Below are 20,263 nucleotides of genomic sequence, written 5' to 3' on the forward strand. Positions count from 1 at the left end.
TTGTATTAGTAGAAATGTGTTAAATTCAGCTGTAAACATATACTTGGAAGACATTTCTTCAGGAAATGCAGATGAACGTGAGCAACATACAAAAGCAGTCCCAGGGCTGCCAACTCTAGCTTTGGGTTAGAAAAGTGCTGTTTTGTAGGGTCTGTCACAGAATTCTTCATTTATATTATCTGTCTGGAGGGACTGAAAGTGGCTTAAAGGTTCTGGCAATTACAGGATATATATATATATATCTGCTGATGTTTCTGTGCTTCAGCATTTTTTATATATGCCCTCTCTCAGAGCCGATTGATTAAGAAGTTAAAATTAATGTCCCTTTTTAAGCATTTGCTAAAGAAAGAGACAGCATTTGTTTGGGCTTCAGTTGTTCCGGAAACATTTGAAAATCATAAACTGTCTTTCCTAAACATTCTCATACTGTTACATCCCAACTTCTAAAATTTTAGTATTTTAGAAAGCACTTTGATTATAATTTAGGAGTGGTTTTCTCTCAGATGGTGGATCCTCAAGCCATGATTTCATTTGTTCATCTTCCTGTTGATGAACAAAAGCAGAATATAATTATAGTATTAGTAGCAACAAAGACTTTTGAAGGAACCAGGTTCCCCATTTTCTCAGGAAGCATGACAATTGGTGTTTATAGCAGAGATTAAATCAGTGTTAAACCAGACTGAGTTCATTTCCATCTTGCCGCCTTCCATACACAAACAGGAAAGGAAAGCTCATTGTCTCAATAGTTACTAGCTTCTTTCTTAAGCCCCATACCTCTATAATAAAATAAGTTAGTTTTCTATCACTACAATCCATCCAATCTCTGGCCTTTTAATTATCATGTAAAGAGGAGTCTCCTGCATGATTTATTAGCCTGCTAGGTTAGCTCAATACCTCTGACTGGATTCAGGTTCCTACAGCTGGCTTATTATATCTGATAGGCAAGCTAAATACTGTGGAAGGTTCTGCTTTCTTCAGGATTCTCTGGACAAGTTATAACTCTGCATTAGCAAGACACTTTAAAGTCCTTCCCAGCCAAAGGATGATCTACCCAGATGTTTGCTAAATCAAATGCAATTGGTAGTCTCCTTTGGCATGGTATATTTTTAAACTTCACTGTTGACCTCACATCTTCCAAAACATGATAATTACTTTTGTCATATATAAAGGCACTATTTCTTTTTAATGTTTTTCTCCATCCCTACTTCTTTAAAAGTTTTGTTTCTTTTTTGTAACCCATATCTTTTTTTCTTTTCTTTTTTTTTTTTTTAGTATTGTGTTTCAGCATATACACACATCTTGAAAGGAACATTAGTTGCTATTTTCCTGTATGCTACATGCAAGCAAATGGGCAAATGAAACACTGGGCAAATGTTATGTTATTAATTGTTATAAATGAGTGTCCTTTCCCACATTCATTCCCAGTCATTCAGCCAACACTCTTTATTATTTGCAAATTACCAGGAACAGTGTCAGTAGACGCCCTCATTTCAGACACTTCCACGTCATTCAGACCCCATATCAAATCCACTAAAATTTGTAATCATTTTAGAAAATAGAAGGAAGTCCTGTAACACCAGAGCAGACAAGCAGTCGGGCTTCCCAACCTTATCAGTAGAAGAAAAAGCTACATCACTGTCAAAACAGCAGCAAGCATTATGTCTACTGAGAAAACAGGATGTTTAATTTGTAAAGTTCTTTGCTGTTTCAGTTTCAATCAAGGCATGACCTTGATTTATTCACTTCTTTCCAAGTCTGTGGTGTCTTACCATTGTCTTTTAAAGCCTTATTGGTAAAAATCTCTTTCTTGAGAAAATAACAACTCCACTCTCAAGTGTGGTAGATGATCATCCAAGTTAAGAATTGCAGCAGGCTCTGTAAAGGTGTGGTGGTGGTTTTCAGTGGGATGACAGGGATACTCTGTGAAGCTACAAAGACTACACATTCCATGCTTTTTCCACCTCGAGCACCTAGAGAAGTGGCAGCTGTTGTTTTTTTTTTTAGTGGGCAAGAAGAGCTTCCATTCAAAAGGAAATCTTGGGAGATGTAGGCTTAACCCCAAAGAAATGACCAGGCACAGAAAAGGGTGGGTTTGTGTGGGTATGCCAGAAATCTTTTGGCTTCATAATTCTCCTGTCTGAGCCCTTTTTACAATATTTCTGTATCTCAGGAAACTATAAGGTGGAGAAAACAGTGACCTAAGACATAAAGGTGTAAATAAAGTGCATTTAGAATGAAGGTATAGGGTAACTAACCTTGTCTTTCTTTCTGTTCCAGGGTGGTAATAATGCAGGTCATACTGTGGTTGTTGATGGGAAAGAATATGATTTCCACCTGTTTCCTAGTGGCATCATTAATCCAAAGGCAATTTCTTTTATTGGTAAGACAAATTTGGAACTTACTTAATGAAATAATACTTAAGGGCAGTTAGCTACAACCACAGTTTATAGTAACAAGCAAAGAAAAACATAGAATTCACTTTAGCTTCAGTTGTTTGACTTTTCATTTCACTGCCGCTTTAATATGAAGTAATTCTACATCATCTGCTGCTAGAAAACAAGCTAAGAATCCCTCTCTTTCCATCATGCTGTCCTTTTTTGTTATAAGTGTGGATCCTGCCTTCTACTTCTTTTTTCCTGTCATAATTTCAGAAATGTAAATGCTACACTTTGAGAACACAGAAAACAACTAAATAGGCTAAATAAATAATATTATGTACCCCTGGCATCCACGTATTGACTTCCCAGAAATAGGCCCCAAGATATATGGCTCTGCTTGGAAGGTCATCATCCAGTCTTTTATGTATATATATATGCATACATTTGGTTCACATTACAAAGCCGACGTTACATTTCACTGTAATGATATTTGATGCAAATAGCATCATTAAAAAGTTTGTTTTGATTACTGGGCATTTGCCTCCTATTTAAGTGATAGACAAACTGAAAGCTTAGACTTATCCAAAATTATGATCCTTTCCAAAAGAAAAAATATGTACAAAATGTGCAAGAAATGAGTAAATGAGTGTATTTCAGTGAGTCATGGATTTGTACTTTGTTTTGTTCCATTTGATAATTTCCAAATGGATGTTTGGAATACATGAAACTTGTTTTTTGTTTCATTCTGCTAAGTATGGCATAGTATTTGGCTTTCCAATTTACCCTCTTGTCAAGTAGTAAAGAGTGTAACTAAGTTACCCTAAATTTAGGCAGAGACTGCAGATATTTCTGTTCCCAAGAAGGAAGTAGCATCTGTTTTCAGCCCACTACATCATTAATCCTCCACATCTCATCAGTTCTGTATTGCTTGTGGATCTTAAATTGTAGCTCAATAGTAGGGAGAAGGCATTGCTAATGTATTACAGTACTGGTTTGAGTTTGGTTTGAGATAAATGCATGAATACTGAGGAAAATTTAAATATTGTCACACAGACTTGTCAGTGTTATAAGGCCGCAGACTTCTTTGAGCTTTCATCAGTGAACAATGGCAACTAAATTCCTTGTTCAGAGTCTACCACAAACAACGAAAAGAATTTGCTTTAGTCAGCTGACTTTGGATCAGGCCCTATGTTCAAACCTGAAAATAGCAAGTTCTGTTCTTTCTGATCTTAGCAGACTTGCAGCTGCTTACCCAAAGTGAAGATTTATCAAAAAAAAAAAATTGCTTAAGATTACATAGTGAGAAATGTGAGAAACTTAGTCTTCCTTTTTAAATAAAATTTCAGACAGCGAGTATTTGCATGCCTTGCATCCTAAGAATGAGCATTTTATTGCTTGCTTTAAAATAAATCTTTTGTGTTCCCAAAGGTAACGGAGTGGTTATACATTTACCAGGCCTATTTGAAGAAGCTGAAAAGAATGAGAAGAAAGGTTTGTATCATGTAATTTAACCTTGCTTGACATTGTCAGCCAGGTTGAGGTTTTTTATTAAGCCTTGGTTTATAACCATAAATATTCAGTGCGATAACATTCTGGATTTTAAATAATGAAGAGAGCAGTATTCAAAATTGTGTTATAGTCTTCAAAGAGATTTTCAAAGTAATCTTTTCATGGGTTTTCATAGCGATATGTGACATTTTAAACTATATCAGATAGAAAATAAAATCCTTACGTGTGTTGCAAAGCTCCATTTTACCTCAAAGGGTAATGATTTAACCAAGAGTTTCTTCGTCCCTGTTTCCCCAGGTGAATACAAAGTCCTGCTTTGAGCAAGGGTTTGGAGCAGATGACCTTCTGAGTTCTCTTCCATTTTAAATTGATCTATGATTCTTTATGTAAATTCTCTATTTTCTAGACACAAATGAAGTTTAAGTGTTTAATCATATATGATCCTTGTTTAATTTGCTATTTCTGTATAAACTAGATTAATCTTTTCAAGAACTGTGTGTAAGCCATAGCATTATGGTGTTCAAGAAGAACAAATAACTTAGTCCATACCAACGTGGGAAAGCTGAAAACAGAAAACGCAAAGCTTGTTACCAAAAACATTGCTGAAATTTGAGAGTCACTTATATTTAACTCATTTTATCTACAGTACTCTTCAGAAACTAAATAAGCTAGAAAAAAAGAGAGGAAAAACTCAAAGTAGATCTCAAAGTTCAACCAATCAGAGCATCTGAAATTGTAGAAATTGTACTTTTTTTATATATACTTTTTTTTTTTTTTTATACAGGTTTAAAAGATTGGGAGAAAAGACTGATTATATCAGATAGAGCACATATAGGTAAGTGGTGATTGAAGGTTAAGGAAAGCTAAGCAACCATTTGTGAGTTATGGTGGAACTACATTATTACTCTACAAAGCAGCCATGCATTTCATCTAATATGTCTTCATTCTGTTGTGTACCTGAAACAACAGAATTTGTGCCTGCTAAAGAACGATGCTTTATACGTTTTCATAGTACTAGATTTGTTTTCATGTGAGAAGTCCTTGAACTATTGTTAATAACAAAATGACAACAAAGCTAGTTCTAAAATTATAGATGTCTGTGATTTAAAGAATGCTTTTCTCCTTTGGTCTGCAGTTATGTCTGTTTGGTTTTCCATTGCAGTGTTTGACTTTCACCAGGCAGTAGATGGGCTCCAGGAAGTGCAACGTCAAGCACAAGAAGGAAAAAAGTAAATATTTTCAGCACCTTCATATCATTAATAATAATTTGGAAAACAGAAAAGCAATATATCTATAAAGAGCCTTGCTGATTTTACTAATTCTGCGTGTCTATTCTGTGCCTACATATTTTAGTGTATGAATTCTGAGATACTACTGAGGATATAAATTCTTACTTCCATTTCCCAGTTCTCTACAACATATAAAGACATTTTCAAATTCCTAACAAATCCTCTAATCTCGTTTGCATTAAAGCGATGCTTCCAATCCTCTTTAATATCAACTAGTGATGCTTTTTGAATCAGGTCTGAAGTGTTGGCAAGATTAGATACTATGCTGGTAATTGTTTACTGTACATTCAGTTATACTTCGTGGAAATAGTAGTTTCTATTTTAATCTTACACAGTATGTAACTATTCATACTTCATTGTTCTGGTTTCTGAAAGAACAAAAGCTTATGTGAACACACTATAATAACACAACATTAATAGGTTAGTCACCTATTAATGTTGATCCCATTGGACAATTTCAACCAATCTTAACATACAGAGGTCTCAAAATTATATATTTCTAAAATACACATGAAAATAGGCATGCAGATAGGAAAGCGGCTTCATTTTTGTCCTCATCAAGGTAAAGGCTGCAACAGGAGTTCACAAGGATATGCATGGTATAAATAATGATTTGGATGGAGTTTTACTTAAAAAGACTACTGGAATCAAAGCCATAGGAATTGAGTTTCATCACTCACAAACTGGTTGTATACAGCATAGTCTGTGCTGCAGCTGTGACAATTACATTTGTTTTCTTTCCTGTTTAGGAAGGGACTTAGTAGTACCACAGGATAGCATAGTAACCATCATTGCTCTGTTAAAATCTGTATATACACAGACACTAAACTCAGCTTGTTTCAGCTAGATCCAAGGCTTAATGATTTACTGCATACCATAAATATTAGCAATATTTATGTAAATTCAGTGAAGCGTGAAACTTGCTTTATACTATTATAGAATGTTGGTGATTGTTTTTTTTGTCTCAGAACTTCTGCCCAGTATATAGAATACTGAAGAGCTTTAACAAAGTAGTTAGCATAAAAAATATTTTTGCATATGTTAATACGTATTTCATTTTTGTTTTCAACTAGTATTGGCACAACAAAGAAGGGGATTGGACCAACATATTCTTCCAAAGCTGCACGAACAGGTCTTCGAATTTGTGACCTCCTTTCTGACTTTGATGAATTTTCTTCAAGGTACAACTATTTTCATTTCTAAATATTATGTTAGCTGTATATTTTGGCTGGCAGATTTACTTTTAAGGAGATGTTTATAAAAATGTGTCTGAATTTTGTATATAAATTATCTAGAAGGAGAAGAAACTGGAAAGAATGTATGTGTGTGTATTTTCTATGCTTCTCACAGGTTTTTGTGATTTAAATTATAATATTATATGTTGGGAAATGCACTGGTTGAGGTATCAAAGTTCTGTGTATTTTCTTTATATAACTGTCAATGTATACAGTTTATAATATAACCTCACATCTTGCCAAAGGTTCTGTGAACAGTAACTTAAAGACTGTTCTTCATTGATATGATTCTAAATATTTTACAGATTCAAAAATCTGGCACAACAATACAAGTCAATGTTTCCAACATTGGAAATAGATATAGAAGGACAACTGAAAAAGCTAAAGGTAAGAATATAGCACTTAATATTTGTTCAGTTTTGAGTGAAACCATAGAAAAAATACTCTAAATTGAAAATAGAAAAAAACTAGTTAGTTAATACTTATTGCTATTAAACTAATTAATTTAAATGACAAGTGTGTATGATAAGGAAATAACATGTTATAAAACCTTTTTAGTAGAAGTAACTGTTTCCTAATAGAATGTTCTGTTGTGGGAATTAAAATATATTTCGTAATTTATGTAATTATTATTCTCATACAACGTTTTACTTTTTAAACTCCAAATAACTGTGTTGTGTTGAAGTAGTCAATAGGATGCAGAGTGATGCTTGCAGTTAGTGGTTTCATTCTGGCAATGACTGATCTAGGCTACCTGAAGGACCTCCATACTTACTAAAGAATTGTTGTGGAATCTGTGTTTCAAGATCCTGGTGTTATTTACAAAAAGTCATTTTTCTTACAAATTCAGAAGAGCCACTGGTAAAACATCTTTGAATATGTAAGGATAGAAGATACCAAAAAAATCTCTTAACTTCCCCACATTTTGTCTGCTACTAGTTCAGTGCTGATACCCTACCTTTAAAGATACTTTTTTTAACATTCATGGGAAGTGTTTTGTTTTGTACTGTTTTTCCTCTGGAGCTTGTATTATTTGTAAGTCCCAGTCTCTATTATTTGTCAGTGTGTCTAGATTATAGTCCATCAACAAAATGAGGTAGGTATACATCATCTTCATGAACAGAAATGGTATAGAAATTATGGCATTCCAATGCCGGAACAAACTGTGTTTTCTTATATGACTTGTTCAATATATTAATTTGTTTGTAATAGACTATAAGCTAATCTTTGAAATTTTCAGGTAAAATACAGTTAGTGAAGCTGGTGTATTAGGGTTTATCTGTATGTTTCATCTTTCAAAAGTGATCAGAGTGTTCCTTCCAGCCATTCAGGTAGCGTTATCTGGGAAAGTTGACATTTACACTCAAATTTGCAGGGATATGCTGAAAAAATAAGACCGATGGTTCGAGATGGCGTATATTTTATGTATGAAGCTCTTCATGGCTCCCCAAAGAAGATTCTTGTTGAAGGAGCCAATGCAGCACTACTTGATATTGACTTTGGTAAGTTAAACTGTAAACTCGATTTAACTCCTAAGAGTCTAGTTTTATTTTGATTTGTGTTTATATCTACTTTGTAAACAGTAGGGAAATAGAGACACCAAATAATCTTTAATAGGATCAGATCTCCCAAAAGTAAAACACAGTAAGACAGAGTTTGTATCATTAATAGGATTAAATGCTGAGGGTTTAAATATTGATTTTTACTGAAGTTTTATTCCAGTGGGGCAGAAATTTCACTCTTAGATATTCTTGTCTTTATCACTTCTAAATGGTTGTGCACCATGTCATGCAGCTAACCCACTACAGCACTGCTGAGAGTAATTCCTTTGCTGTGGAGAGAGGATTAAACCAGTGCAGATAACCTGTAAGCCTAGTTTCTTCAGTTGATCTCTGCTCTGCTCTCTTACCAAAAGTCTAATTAAACCACTTAAGTCTCCACGATGGCGAAACAAAGAACTGGAGAGGTGCTCTGATCCAAAGTCACAGCGTAGAGATCATGATTAGCCTCCTAAGGTGTAGAAAATTCGCAGCGGATACACAGAGCTACTTGTGTAGGGCACTGGGAATGTCAGATTGTGACCTTTACACCAGGCTGTCTGCGGATGTTGCAGAAATACTTTCTGTGATACATAGGGCAGTGAAAAAAGCTTTACACAGCAACAGCATCCTATAATAGATCGAGTGTCTGATGGAAGTAGTACTGAGATGCTTTCAAATTCCTCCCTTGTGGGCAGTCCTCAGTGAGAGCTGCGAAGGATGAATGCAAAACAACTTGTGCATTGGAGCAGATCACACATACTTGATTCCTCATGTGTAAGAAAGTACTGCATTTTCTTATTTGGCTGTGATGTTCTTGATCACTAATAACATGTTTATACAAAAATGCCAGGAAAAGTCAGCTATTTGACCGGAAAAAGTCATTCATTTGTGGGGTGGGGGTGTTGTCTATGGAGCTTTAGAAATCTAAATACATATCATTCGCTACAAGAGGAAGCAATTCGGGAAAGAACAGCTTAGCTTGTTCTCTTAGGGCAAAGTGGGGGCAAGTAGTAAGGAGGATTTACCTTCCCCTTTGACTACTATTTCAGTTCAGCTTTAAAGCCAAATATACAGACAAAAACCTCCTTGAAAGGAAAACGTTCACATAAAGGCAAGTCAGTATTAGTTTCTTTTAATCGCTGAAACAGGATTCTGCTGTTTTTGTTTTTCTGACAGGCACGTATCCTTTCGTGACTTCATCGAACTGCACTGTAGGTGGTGTATGCACTGGACTTGGTATTCCCCCCCAGCATGTTGGTGATGTGTATGGCGTGGTGAAGGCGTATACTACTCGGGTGGGAATTGGAGCCTTCCCCACTGAGCAGATTAATGTAGGTTTACTGTTACAAAATGTAATATATACAGTTGCCAAGAAGTAAGTTCAAGGGGTAAGGGTATGCTGCCAAATAAATAAGCTCTATAACAATGCTAGGCTGTTGCAATCATGAAGACAGGAGTTGCCTGATAAACTTCAGGCATTTTTCTTCAGAGGAGAAAAGCACAATCGTGGTGGCATTATTTTGCAGTGACAGTTCTGTTGCAGTGAAAGATACAAAAACAGATTTCATCATTGTATGTAGTCTAGTTAGGTGCATTTCAGTGGGTTTGTTGTACACTGGAGCTGTCAGTGCCTCTCAGGAAAGCTTAAATTACAAGATAGAATTTATGAGCTTAACAGCCTTTGTTCCATATGATTTGCTGAATAATTTTGGTATGTGTCAGCCAGTCATGCACAAATTCATCAATAAAAAGAGGGGGACAGATTTTGAATCTTTTGAACTCTCTATTATATTTTCATTATCATGAAACCAGAAAGCTCAGGATATTGATTAGGGCCATACACACAGCATTCTCCAGGTCAGTGATCTGAATTTGATTTAAAGATGTAGTCACTAAAATCCATTCTCTAATGGCTGCAAATGAATTGATGGTATCCTTTAGTTTTATAGATCATGAATGTGAAGTTTTCTTAATTTTTTTTCCATGCTGTAAAAATTGCCAACCCAAATGGAACAATTGGTGTTCTCATATTGTGGTAGAACCTGGGAGCTCTAGGCATGAACAAAGCATCTGTTATCCTAGAAATTGTACAAGCTTTGGTCTGTCCCAAACATGTACAGTCTTGCCCCTGAAAGCGATAGATGCCAAAAGACAAGACTGAGAATATAAATGCAAACTCATAAAAGAAAAAATAGTTATGTTAAATAAGTATTGTGGAAATACTAGTGATGGAAATATAAACATCTAGCGTGTGAGGGGCTTTATTATCCAACTAAGAAACTCACATTCTAAGAAAACTTTTTTTCATTTCTTATATTCTTTTTTTTTTTTTCCCACAAAAAAGCCTTGGGATTAAACAACTGTATTTTTCTTGCTATCTGTTTGTATTTGTTCATATTTTCTTTCCTTGCTATTTTTCAGTGAAATACCATCATCATTCTTCCTGTCTTTTTGTAGGAAATTGGAGATCTTTTACAGTCCCGTGGCCACGAATGGGGAGTAACAACAGGCAGAAAGAGACGCTGTGGCTGGTTAGATCTTGTCATTTTGAAATATGCTCATATGATCAACGGATTCACTGCGTAAGCATCACAGATTTTGCGCTACATTTGGAAGTGATTATTTTGTGCTTCGCAGAATAAATATGTAGGTAACATTAATATAAGTCAGTAAAGTGTTACATTTTAAGCAATGAAATAATTCACAGTGGGCAACTGAAAATTGTCTTAATGATACGATAATTGACAGTGGGCAAATGAAAATCTTCTTTATGCTAATAATAATTTTATCTCCTTAGACTTTTTTTTCGAAACTGAGTGATTTTACATTATCATAAACACGATTCTTTTTCATACATGTTTTCACTTTGCTTCAGATGACCTTTTTGCATCTGATGTGCCTTTGCATCAGATGACCAGTGTAGTTTGGATTGATATAACAGTTTTTGCACAAATTGTTTGTTCTACTATTCTTGATCCAGTGCTTTCTTATTGACTTATTTAAAAAACAATTGGTTTTGAGTTTTGGTTGGCTCCAGTGGATCAGACTTGTAGGACCCATTCTGCATCATTCAGACATATTACCTCTTTAAGTGAAATAGTTGGGATCACACAGTGTACAGTAGCTGCCACAGCTGGGACAGGTTCATTTTGCCTAGAAAGATGGATTCTCATTTTGTATTATAAATACTGCTTTTAATGGTCTGAGCTGTTATTTTAATTGTGACTGAGTGACTTATTTGGTTGATGAAATATATTTTCAATTATAAAATAATTTGAATGGATGTTTTAAAGGAAAAGTGAATGTTTAAAGGAATTGGTCTAGACTATAATGCCATCAGGCTAGCTTATGTCTAATGCTGGTAACTATGGTGAGCCATTAATTTAAAACTGATTATCAATCTGTATTTTCAGAAGAAGTTGCATTACAGTTGTGTTCATATAAAGTGTAGACTTACTCTTTGCATTCAGACAAATTGTTCATGTACACAGATACGTTACTGTGGGCATTTCAGTATTGCATAATCTGAGACTTAACTTACATTGTTTATGCTGCTAGTTCTAAAATGAAACAATATGTATAATGATCTCTGTTCATTAATTTCTCAGAAGGGTTTTTAAAATCCTTTTTTATTTTGCTTGAATTTATATTTTGCTTTTTGTTAAAGCAGCTCTTGTTTATGTTGGAATATTTCTTAGGAAAACATTATATTTCTTTCCATTTCAGTTATATACAGTCACTTCACTTCCATCAACAGAAGTGTTATGTCTGGTAACTCTGACGCTTAAAAACAGGGGAGATAAAATCTTGGAAAAAAAAAAGATGAAGAACTAGCTCTATGTTGCTTCTTTCCCCAAAGTTGGTCTTGTTTAATCATTACATTCAGCGTATACTTACTGGACACATACAGCTTGGGCTATATGTGCATAAACTTGGCCAAATCCTTCTCTATTCACAATCAGTCAAGGCCTGGTGTATTGTTTCTAGAGGATTTGACTAGTTCTAAAATGCAGTTTTATTCCAATCAGTGACTTCTATGATGTCTTATTGAGGTTCCATTTTTGTCTTCCAATGTGGTCATTCAAAAGATGGAAAAGGTTCATTAAACTGATGACACAGATAGCTCAGCTGGAGTACTGGAAGTCAGACTGAGATCTTCCTGACTGTACTGAATACAAGCATAATCTGGCATCTAAAACCATGTGAAGTCTGTTTTAAAAGTGTAATTTAGTAAATAAGCTTGTCTTATAGTTGTGAATTGGGAAGAATAACAGAATTAATTACTGTTGGTGACATAAAGTGACGTGCCAATGTACACACCCAAAATAAATCCAGTAAGTAGTACTTTTAAACAGTCAATTTGCATTTTAATACAATGAACTGAAAACTGTGCACCTGTATGAGCAGCCAAGCATTTGGAAACGCATCTTAGTAACTCTGTCGTGTATTCATCCCAGAGGCATGAATTCAATTAATAATGTTCATATTTGTGTGTTTTCTGCTACTGAGTTGCCTGAGTTGGATCTCTAAATACAGAGCTAGGGGGAAAAACACACAAATAAACAAAACAAAAAAACATGTGCAAGGGATTGAAGAGGAAGATGACTGAAATATTCATCATGTGTATGACTTTAACCAATGTTTTTCTGTGCAGTTTGGCCTTAACAAAGCTGGATATTCTTGATGTCCTCGATGAGATTAAAATTGGTGTTGCTTACAAATTGGGTGGGAAAAGAATTCCATATTTTCCAGGTATGCTATCAAATATCTATGTTCATTTTTCTCTTTCCTGCCTCTTAAGTTGTATGTGTTGGGAAAGACTGCTTCTTGAAGTCAGGCTTGATTTCTTTTTTTTTTAAGACCCCATTGTAGAAATTTTATTATGCGCATGTGTGCAAATCAGAACCAAAATTGCAACTATTCTAAACTTCAAGTAAATTATTTCCTCATGAATACTGCTGTAGTTTACTGACAACATAGAGTACATCTTAAGGTTTTGACAAGAGGAAGCTGGATTACTGGGTCCTCTTGAATCAAAGTTATCTTCCCAACTAACAGAAATTAATCCAAATTAAGAACGATTTAACTAACCAACCATTAAAAATCCTGTGAGATTTTGTTTGTTTGTTTTCATTTATCTATTTTTAAATGTAGTCAAAAAATCTTATTGGTCAAGAACCATAAGTGTGCTCTGTTAAGGTGGAGTAACTAAACTCAACTGTGATGAAAATTCTTCACCCACAGCTAATCAAGAGATATTACAGAAGGTGGAAGTAGAGTATGAAACAATGCCTGGGTGGAAGACTGACACAACTGGTGCACGAAAATGGGAGGACCTCCCACCCAAGGCCCAGAATTACATCCGATGTGTGGAAAACCACGTTGGAGTGCCAGGTAAATCTTTCTGCAGACAATACACATGAGGATGCTACAATACACAAAAAGCTATGTCAATGCATGCAATTCATTAGTCAGGGAGTGGCCTGATTTGGGCAAGAGGTAATGGAAGTGTCTGTAGTTAGGCTGATGATGGTAAATGACACCTTGCCAAGAAGGTACAAAGGGTGATGTTCTCCAGGCTGCAGTGTTGCAAGCAACTACAAGCTGCTGCTGACAAGAATTTATGCAGAGGAAAGATGAACACATACTGTTCTTGGCAAAGTGCTGCCTTCTGACAGTGAAAACTTAGGAAACTCTGCGCCATGCTTCAGTGCATACTTAGTCTAATGTCCTTCCTTTACTAGTCTCTTCGTTTTGCTTCCTGCACTGCATCACTGTTTGAACATAGACTACTCTCTACTTTTAATTTTTGGCCCTCTTCCACACTTCTCGGTGTAAGGAGATAAACGGGTACATGACTATTTAGCCTAATTCTTCCACTTGGGAAAATGAGAATCTTAACAGGTGTTTAGCTATACAACGTATCACTCAAGACAGTGAGAGTTAAACCTGCAACAAACAGGCTTGACCTTCTCTTAGATCTTCCATCTGCAACACTTTAATTATTTTGTGCCTTCTGAATGCAGTATGTTGTGCATCTAGTCTGCTAATGCAACAGAAGTAAAGTATTTTTGGATGGTAAAACTTCCCAGCAATGTATTGCAGCATAAAGTTGGCTAGTTTGTTTTGAAGCATAATAAAACACTACCATTCATTCATTGTATTTACTCTCTAAAATCTTCTAATAGATGTTTTTTTCCTCCCTAGTCAAATGGGTCGGAGTTGGAAAATCAAGAGAGTCAATGATCCAGCTGTTTTAAACAAAGGAAGAACTTCAGTGATGAGAAGCACAGTTCAGTGTTCATCTGTTCCTTGCTGCTGCTTCTTCAAATGGAGATGCTATGTAAAACCAACATGTTCTTCTAGGAATTGAATAGAAACAAAATACATATTCTGCATTGTACCATTTTATTTATCTTAAATGTCTCAGTACATGCACTGTAAAATCTACTTGGTGGCCATCATCAAAAAAAAAAAAAAGTGCATAACAAAATAAGGAAAATATATATTTTAATTTGAGCCATGTTGCTATTTGAAAGACATCCAGAGTTATTCCTTCTTGCTGAAGCTGCTATTAAGCCTTTTCCAGCAGTTACTGGGTGACTTTAGAATCGTGAACATTGCATTTATTCTTCAGGTGTTAAAAGTCTGTGTCTTTAGATTGGCAGTAATAAAAGTGACACCATGTACTTAGAGTATAGGATTATACAGATTTTCAATTTATGAAATACAGTAAACTTAGGTAGGTATTTTTGACTGCACAAAGCAAAGCAAATACAATTATCTACAATTTTTATATTACTATTTTTTTAAGAGCCCACTAAAATGTATGGAGAGAAGCTAACGTATTTTTATCACAGAGCCTATTCTAGTAACTGAAGTGACATCTGCAGAGGGGCCAAGCTGGAGAAAGTTGACCTAATAATTCTTTAAAATACACTGTGTACTAACAGGCAGTCCCTGTGGAGACTGTCAGATGTGCAGTCTTCATTTTATGCAGTAGGTAAGGAGTGAATGAAGATGGAAGGAAAAGTCCTCAGGGTACAAAACACATGGGGAGAGTGGAGCCAAAGCAACACGTGTTTTCTCAGCGAACCTGAGATATTTCTTCCTGCAAATGCAGTGATAGTAATTTCCAAAGTTTTACTGTAGTTATCTGTTGAGGAACTTGGGACTTGCAGCTCTGTATGGCACACTTGCTTCCACAGCTCCTATGTTTCCAAGAATAAATCAATGCATGACTTAACGATGACTGCTGCAGTATTTACACCCCTCACACATTTTGACCTTCCTCAGCAAAATGTAATACCTAATAATAGAAGGGGATGACATATGGCAGCCAGGGTTCAGACGTGTAGAAGCCGTGGAGAAGTCCCCAGAAACTTCAAGAAGGTTGGATTTCTTTGTGGAACTTCTATAATGGCTATATTGCAAGAGCTCTCAAAAAAAGACCTACCTCTTGTAGAGGAAAAAGAATACGCTAGAAGCTGAGTTATTCCATAACTGGAATTTTCAGAGTAGTTGTTTCTTTTCTATATATGTCTCAGAGAGCTATAACAATATTTTTGTATCATTCCCTGAGGCTGTGGAAAAAGGCATCACAACCAGTAATGTCATTATGTAGTGTGTGAAAATAATCCCTCTTCTGTGATAGTAACTCAAAGGATACAAGGCAATAACATTGCATCAGAGATAGGGAGAAACAAAAACCTATCTTGTGTAGCTCATGTTCAAAACCATTTGTGTTAAGACACAACTGCAAAAGTACTGGCATAAGCACATAGCATGCACTTACTTTAACTCTTTACAGATGTGTTGCTGCTGGTAGGGCAGAATTTTTACACCTCTCTCTGCAGTACAGTCTCTTCCTACCTGGTTCACCACAGACTATAGCTTCATGCCTTAATCAAATACTTAAAATCTAATAAAAAAGGTATGAATCCAGAATTCAGCCACAATTTCTTTGTTGGTCTTTGACAAGTCATTTAATTTATATTACTGTTTTTCAAACTGTAAAATAGCAATTAGGAAAACTTCCACACCTATTTTACGCTATTTTTTCAGAAGTCTGTGAGGCAAGTCCTGCAGTCTTTGCTCTAACATACACGAAGAACCTCTACCCTTCATGTTTATGAGTGCTCTTATGGAAGAGCAATGAGATTTCTGACCTTATTTAATGTTTGCAAAGCACTCGTGAAAGATGCTTGGTAAGTGCTAATTAGTACAAGCACTGTGAAACGTACATCCTTTATATGAGTTAATTTAAGCATAAGGATGCTTGGAGATACAGTAATTAAATTTTGTTTTCATGTGGCTTAACCTTGTGACATTGTCCTACTGAATGGTCTAGATCTATTCCTTTTCTTGGCGTCATCTTCATGAGTGCATTTGTGTTAGGGATGGATGCTATATTTAAGCTTTACTTGATTTATAAACTAAGTCCACAATGACTAACAAGCCACTTGGTGCACTGAATAACTGGATTAAATCTGAGGGGAGTATTTGGCATATTAAAAAGAAAGAAAAAAAACAAAACTTTTTTTGCCTTAATTTTCACAAGATTACTCTCTTATTCACCTAATCTTTCATTTTCCAGTATTTTTTTCCATTAAGTCTCCGTTAGATCCACATTGCCTCTATTTGCATTCAAGATTTCTTCAGAAACACAGCGACGTTGACAATGGACTTGATACAGTAGACAATTATCCTGTGACTTACTCTGTTGCAGTAAAAATAATATCATGCATTTCATTTCACAGCATGTTTTTTTTTTTTAAATGACATTCTACTCCTACTGAATTTCACGTGTTGTCATTGCATTAAATGCGAGTAAGTTCAGGCTTTTGTTGAAAAGCTCTCTAATCTACTGAGTGACATGATGCTTGATAAGATCTTTTTAAATGTAAAGATGTTTTCATTTGGGCTGTTTTCCATTATTTTTTGGATTATTTTGTATTGTTAGAAATTTCATTTTAATAACAATCACTGTGATGAATTAGACTTCTTCTTTCTCCCCAATTAAATGCAGTAATAATGACTGAAATAGGTTGACGCATCATCCTGTGAGATATCTTGATGGAAGAATAAGGGTAAATGTCTACCAAAACAACACAATTTGTTGTAAAAATTAAAGTTTTTAAAAAGCAGCAATTACTGATTCACTCATGCACATTAATATATTTGACATATTTGCTCACACTTACCCTTATAACATGGCCTTCTTAGTCAGGTGTGTGCTTCTTAACATGCGCAGTATAAGATTTTGAAGCTTTTGTAATTTTTAATTTGGCTTTCTATGGTCTGACAGTTCTGGCATGATGCACTTTATAAAAGGAAAGAAAAGCATTTCCATAGTAATGTGCAAACTATGCTTACATCTTTCCCTCTATGCAGATTTTTCAGATGAATTTTGGATCCACACCTGTTATTTTGTCCTGGAAGACACATTAAAATCAATTTGAAGTAACAGTGCGTGTGCTCTCTCTCTCCTTTTACTTTTACAAAAATCACTTCATACAAAAATTTGGTTCAGTGTTTCATGCATTCTAGAAACTAACTAACAGCACTACTGAAAGAATGGATATTTTCTTTCAGTCTATGAGGAAAAAAATCTCAGTATTTGGATTTTTTTTTGTTATTGTTATTTTATTACATATTCTATAAACTTGATCAGACTCCTTTTCAGAAACTGGGCGGTGATCCACCTTTACTGATGCGGAGTCAAGGTTAGTCCTCTTCAGTTGTCTCACATGGATGAAGAATGGTTTTACAATGAAGCAAAACGTTTCCTTTCTGCATCAATTAGGAAATGCACAAATGTTCTTTCTGTAACAGATGGCTCAGAATAACGCAAATGAATTCCATCAACATTCACTGTACTAGAAAGGAATGGTAGATATCAAATCTACAATGTGTAAGGGCTTCAAACAAGTCATGTTAGGGCTTTTCAGAAGCTTTGATAGAAATGACTCTTCTCATCTATTTCAGAAGCATTTTAGAAGGAGCCTTGAATTGCAGGTGAGTGACCTGTCCAGCAAATGAGAGCAGGCACACAGGAGAGGTAAGAGACCTGCACAGCTAATTAACTAATGTTTCTTCATTTCCTTTGCATTGGTTATATATAAATTCCTGTAGAATGATGCTTGATTGGTAGCCAACACATCTGAGGCAGTTTGATCAAACTCCTTGTGACACTGGCATCACTCAAGGCAAAAAAAATAAAATAAAAAATCTGAGTAAGTATCTGCTGAAATTCCCCGCTGGGCAAGCACTCTGTTTTGTTGCTGGTCCATCTGTTGTCTATCAGCTGGAGAGCAGAGTCTTAAGGCTGGGAGGGAGGGAAGAAGGTACACAGCATGGTAAAAATGCGAACAGTGGGACCGTCTGGCCGTTGTAGCACTGCAATTAATATCACCTCTCTGCTTGTACCCACTTCCAGTAACAATTTATATGGGGTCAAGCCTTAGGTGGCTCCTTAAACCTCATGGAAATAGCCTGGTTTCCTAATATTTAATGTCTCATTTCCATCAGAAGGCCAATTTCAAGTTCTGGATGTTTGCAAAACAGATGAACTGACATCGCCCTTTTAACTAAGCATCAGGTGAGAAAGAAAAATACTGCTCCAACCCTATTATCTTTAGAAGAGGTCCCTATTTGCAGTGCAGGTGTTGTATCAAGGGAGCAGCTCATGGATTTGTTGGCTACTAAATATAGGAGAGTTTATTTGTGTTGGTTTCATGTCTTCATTAGCTCTATGTTGCTGATTAAAAAGAGGGTGCCTGAGGCGTGGAGCTGCTTGGCCGTCACTGTCCTGCACAGGATCCGTGGTGTGTGAGGAATACATGGTGCAGCCTGTTTCGCGGAGGTGAGAAACTTCGCTCTTTCCTTCCCAAACAACAGGTCTGTCAAAAAGAAGCTCTGGGAGGGAATACCATGCAGAAACTCCTTCCTGTTGCTTTTACTCTTTGTGAGGCTGAACTTTTACATATTGCTCAAGTTTAAAGTGAAACATCATCCATGCACATATCAGTCATAGGGACATTTAAAGACATTTAAAGAAGTAAAGTCTGAATAAGAATTTCAAGATTTACCTTTCAATTTCCTATATCTTCACAGTAATCTAGTTGTTCTAAAATCCCTTTGTGTGTTACTACTCTCTGTTCATTTCTTCAGTAGAGACTGCATTAGATATTTGCCTGTCAGCCCTGTGAGACTGTCCAGAAGCAAAAAAAAAAAAAAAAAATATCAGGAAAGGAGATGTTCTGTAAACACAAAGTGTTTATAGCTTCCTTTCATATATCAAAGTTTGGCCAGCAGCTGCATTTTGCAGTGGTTGGAAGTAGTACACGCTTTAAAACTGTCTACACAAATGTCTTTGGCAAGGAAATGTCCTTTTCAGGAAAAAAATAACACTTGTGCAAGAATGGTCTTGCAATTGAGATATTGTACCCTTACATGTACATTGACAGGCATTGCCTTGTAGAAGTTGAGCCCGTGTACTGGAGTTTGCATTGCCTCTAAATAGTGCCTCAGACAACAGCGTTAGGTTTCAGGAGACACCTTCCCTGTGCTTGGTAAGTGACAGAGTGCTCGGAGAGTTTTTAGTGGCTGCTGAAATCCTTAAAATGCCCCGGGCGGAAGAACTGGTGATTTGTTTCTTAAGAAGCCACAGAACAGCCAAGTACCCTGACAGCAGAGATGGCAGTATGCATCTTCATCTTCCTCTTAATTGGACAAAACTTTGAGGTCAGCTGGGCCTAATTCTCCAAATGTGTGGAAAAGGCATTTGCTGCTGAGGTTTGGGGAAGCCTGGCTGGCCTGTGAATAGGCAACTGCTGTGCAGGGGTGCTGCAGTGAACCTTTGGTGCACGTGGCAAAACAACAAACTGGATACATACAGTGTATTACCAGGCACTGTCATAGAAAGGTATTTAGTGGTGGTTTTTTGCTTCTGGAAAGGAAATTCTGAGTCACAAGCCTATTGTATTTAGAGTCATGTTTCCACTGAGAGTCATGAACCTGTGCCATGCTCTGCCATGCATGGAAACCCAGCCTGTGATGAGTGAAAACATTTTGAACTGGGAGGAGTGGCTGCCAGCAAAAGGCGATGACCTTGATAAGCTTGAGGGCTGGGCAACAAAAAGCTCGTGAGGCTGGGGCAGAAGAACAGGGTTCCCCACGTCTTGGTACAGATGGAAGCAGCTGGCTGAGTGGCAGCTTCGCTAAACAGGACCCAGGCTGGGCATGAACCAACAATGAACAATGAATCTTGAATAAACCAAACAGTGTCCTGGGCTACAACACCAGGAGGA

The 20,263-nt window shown here is 36.2% G+C and overlaps 1 protein-coding gene across 1 annotated transcript in view; it reads left to right on the forward strand.

Moving 5' to 3' along the window:
- ADSS1 (adenylosuccinate synthase 1) overlaps positions 1-17,420 on the forward strand; it is a 28,402-nt gene extending 10,982 nt beyond the window's left edge. The window contains exons 2-13 of the mRNA XM_084288393.1: positions 2,278-2,380; positions 3,807-3,869; positions 4,672-4,722; positions 5,050-5,116; positions 6,250-6,357; positions 6,717-6,798; positions 7,787-7,913; positions 9,129-9,283; positions 10,410-10,534; positions 12,607-12,704; positions 13,197-13,346; positions 14,160-17,420. Coding sequence (XP_084144519.1) covers positions 2,278-2,380; positions 3,807-3,869; positions 4,672-4,722; positions 5,050-5,116; positions 6,250-6,357; positions 6,717-6,798; positions 7,787-7,913; positions 9,129-9,283; positions 10,410-10,534; positions 12,607-12,704; positions 13,197-13,346; positions 14,160-14,212 — 1,182 coding nt within the window. The 3' untranslated portion in view covers positions 14,213-17,420. The remainder of the gene's footprint in view (positions 1-2,277; positions 2,381-3,806; positions 3,870-4,671; positions 4,723-5,049; positions 5,117-6,249; positions 6,358-6,716; positions 6,799-7,786; positions 7,914-9,128; positions 9,284-10,409; positions 10,535-12,606; positions 12,705-13,196; positions 13,347-14,159) is intronic.
- Positions 17,421-20,263: the final 2,843 nt, after the last annotated feature.

This window comes from Netta rufina, assembly GCF_964035555.1.
Source record: "Netta rufina genome assembly, chromosome: 5".
NCBI lineage: Eukaryota > Metazoa > Chordata > Aves > Anseriformes > Anatidae > Netta > Netta rufina.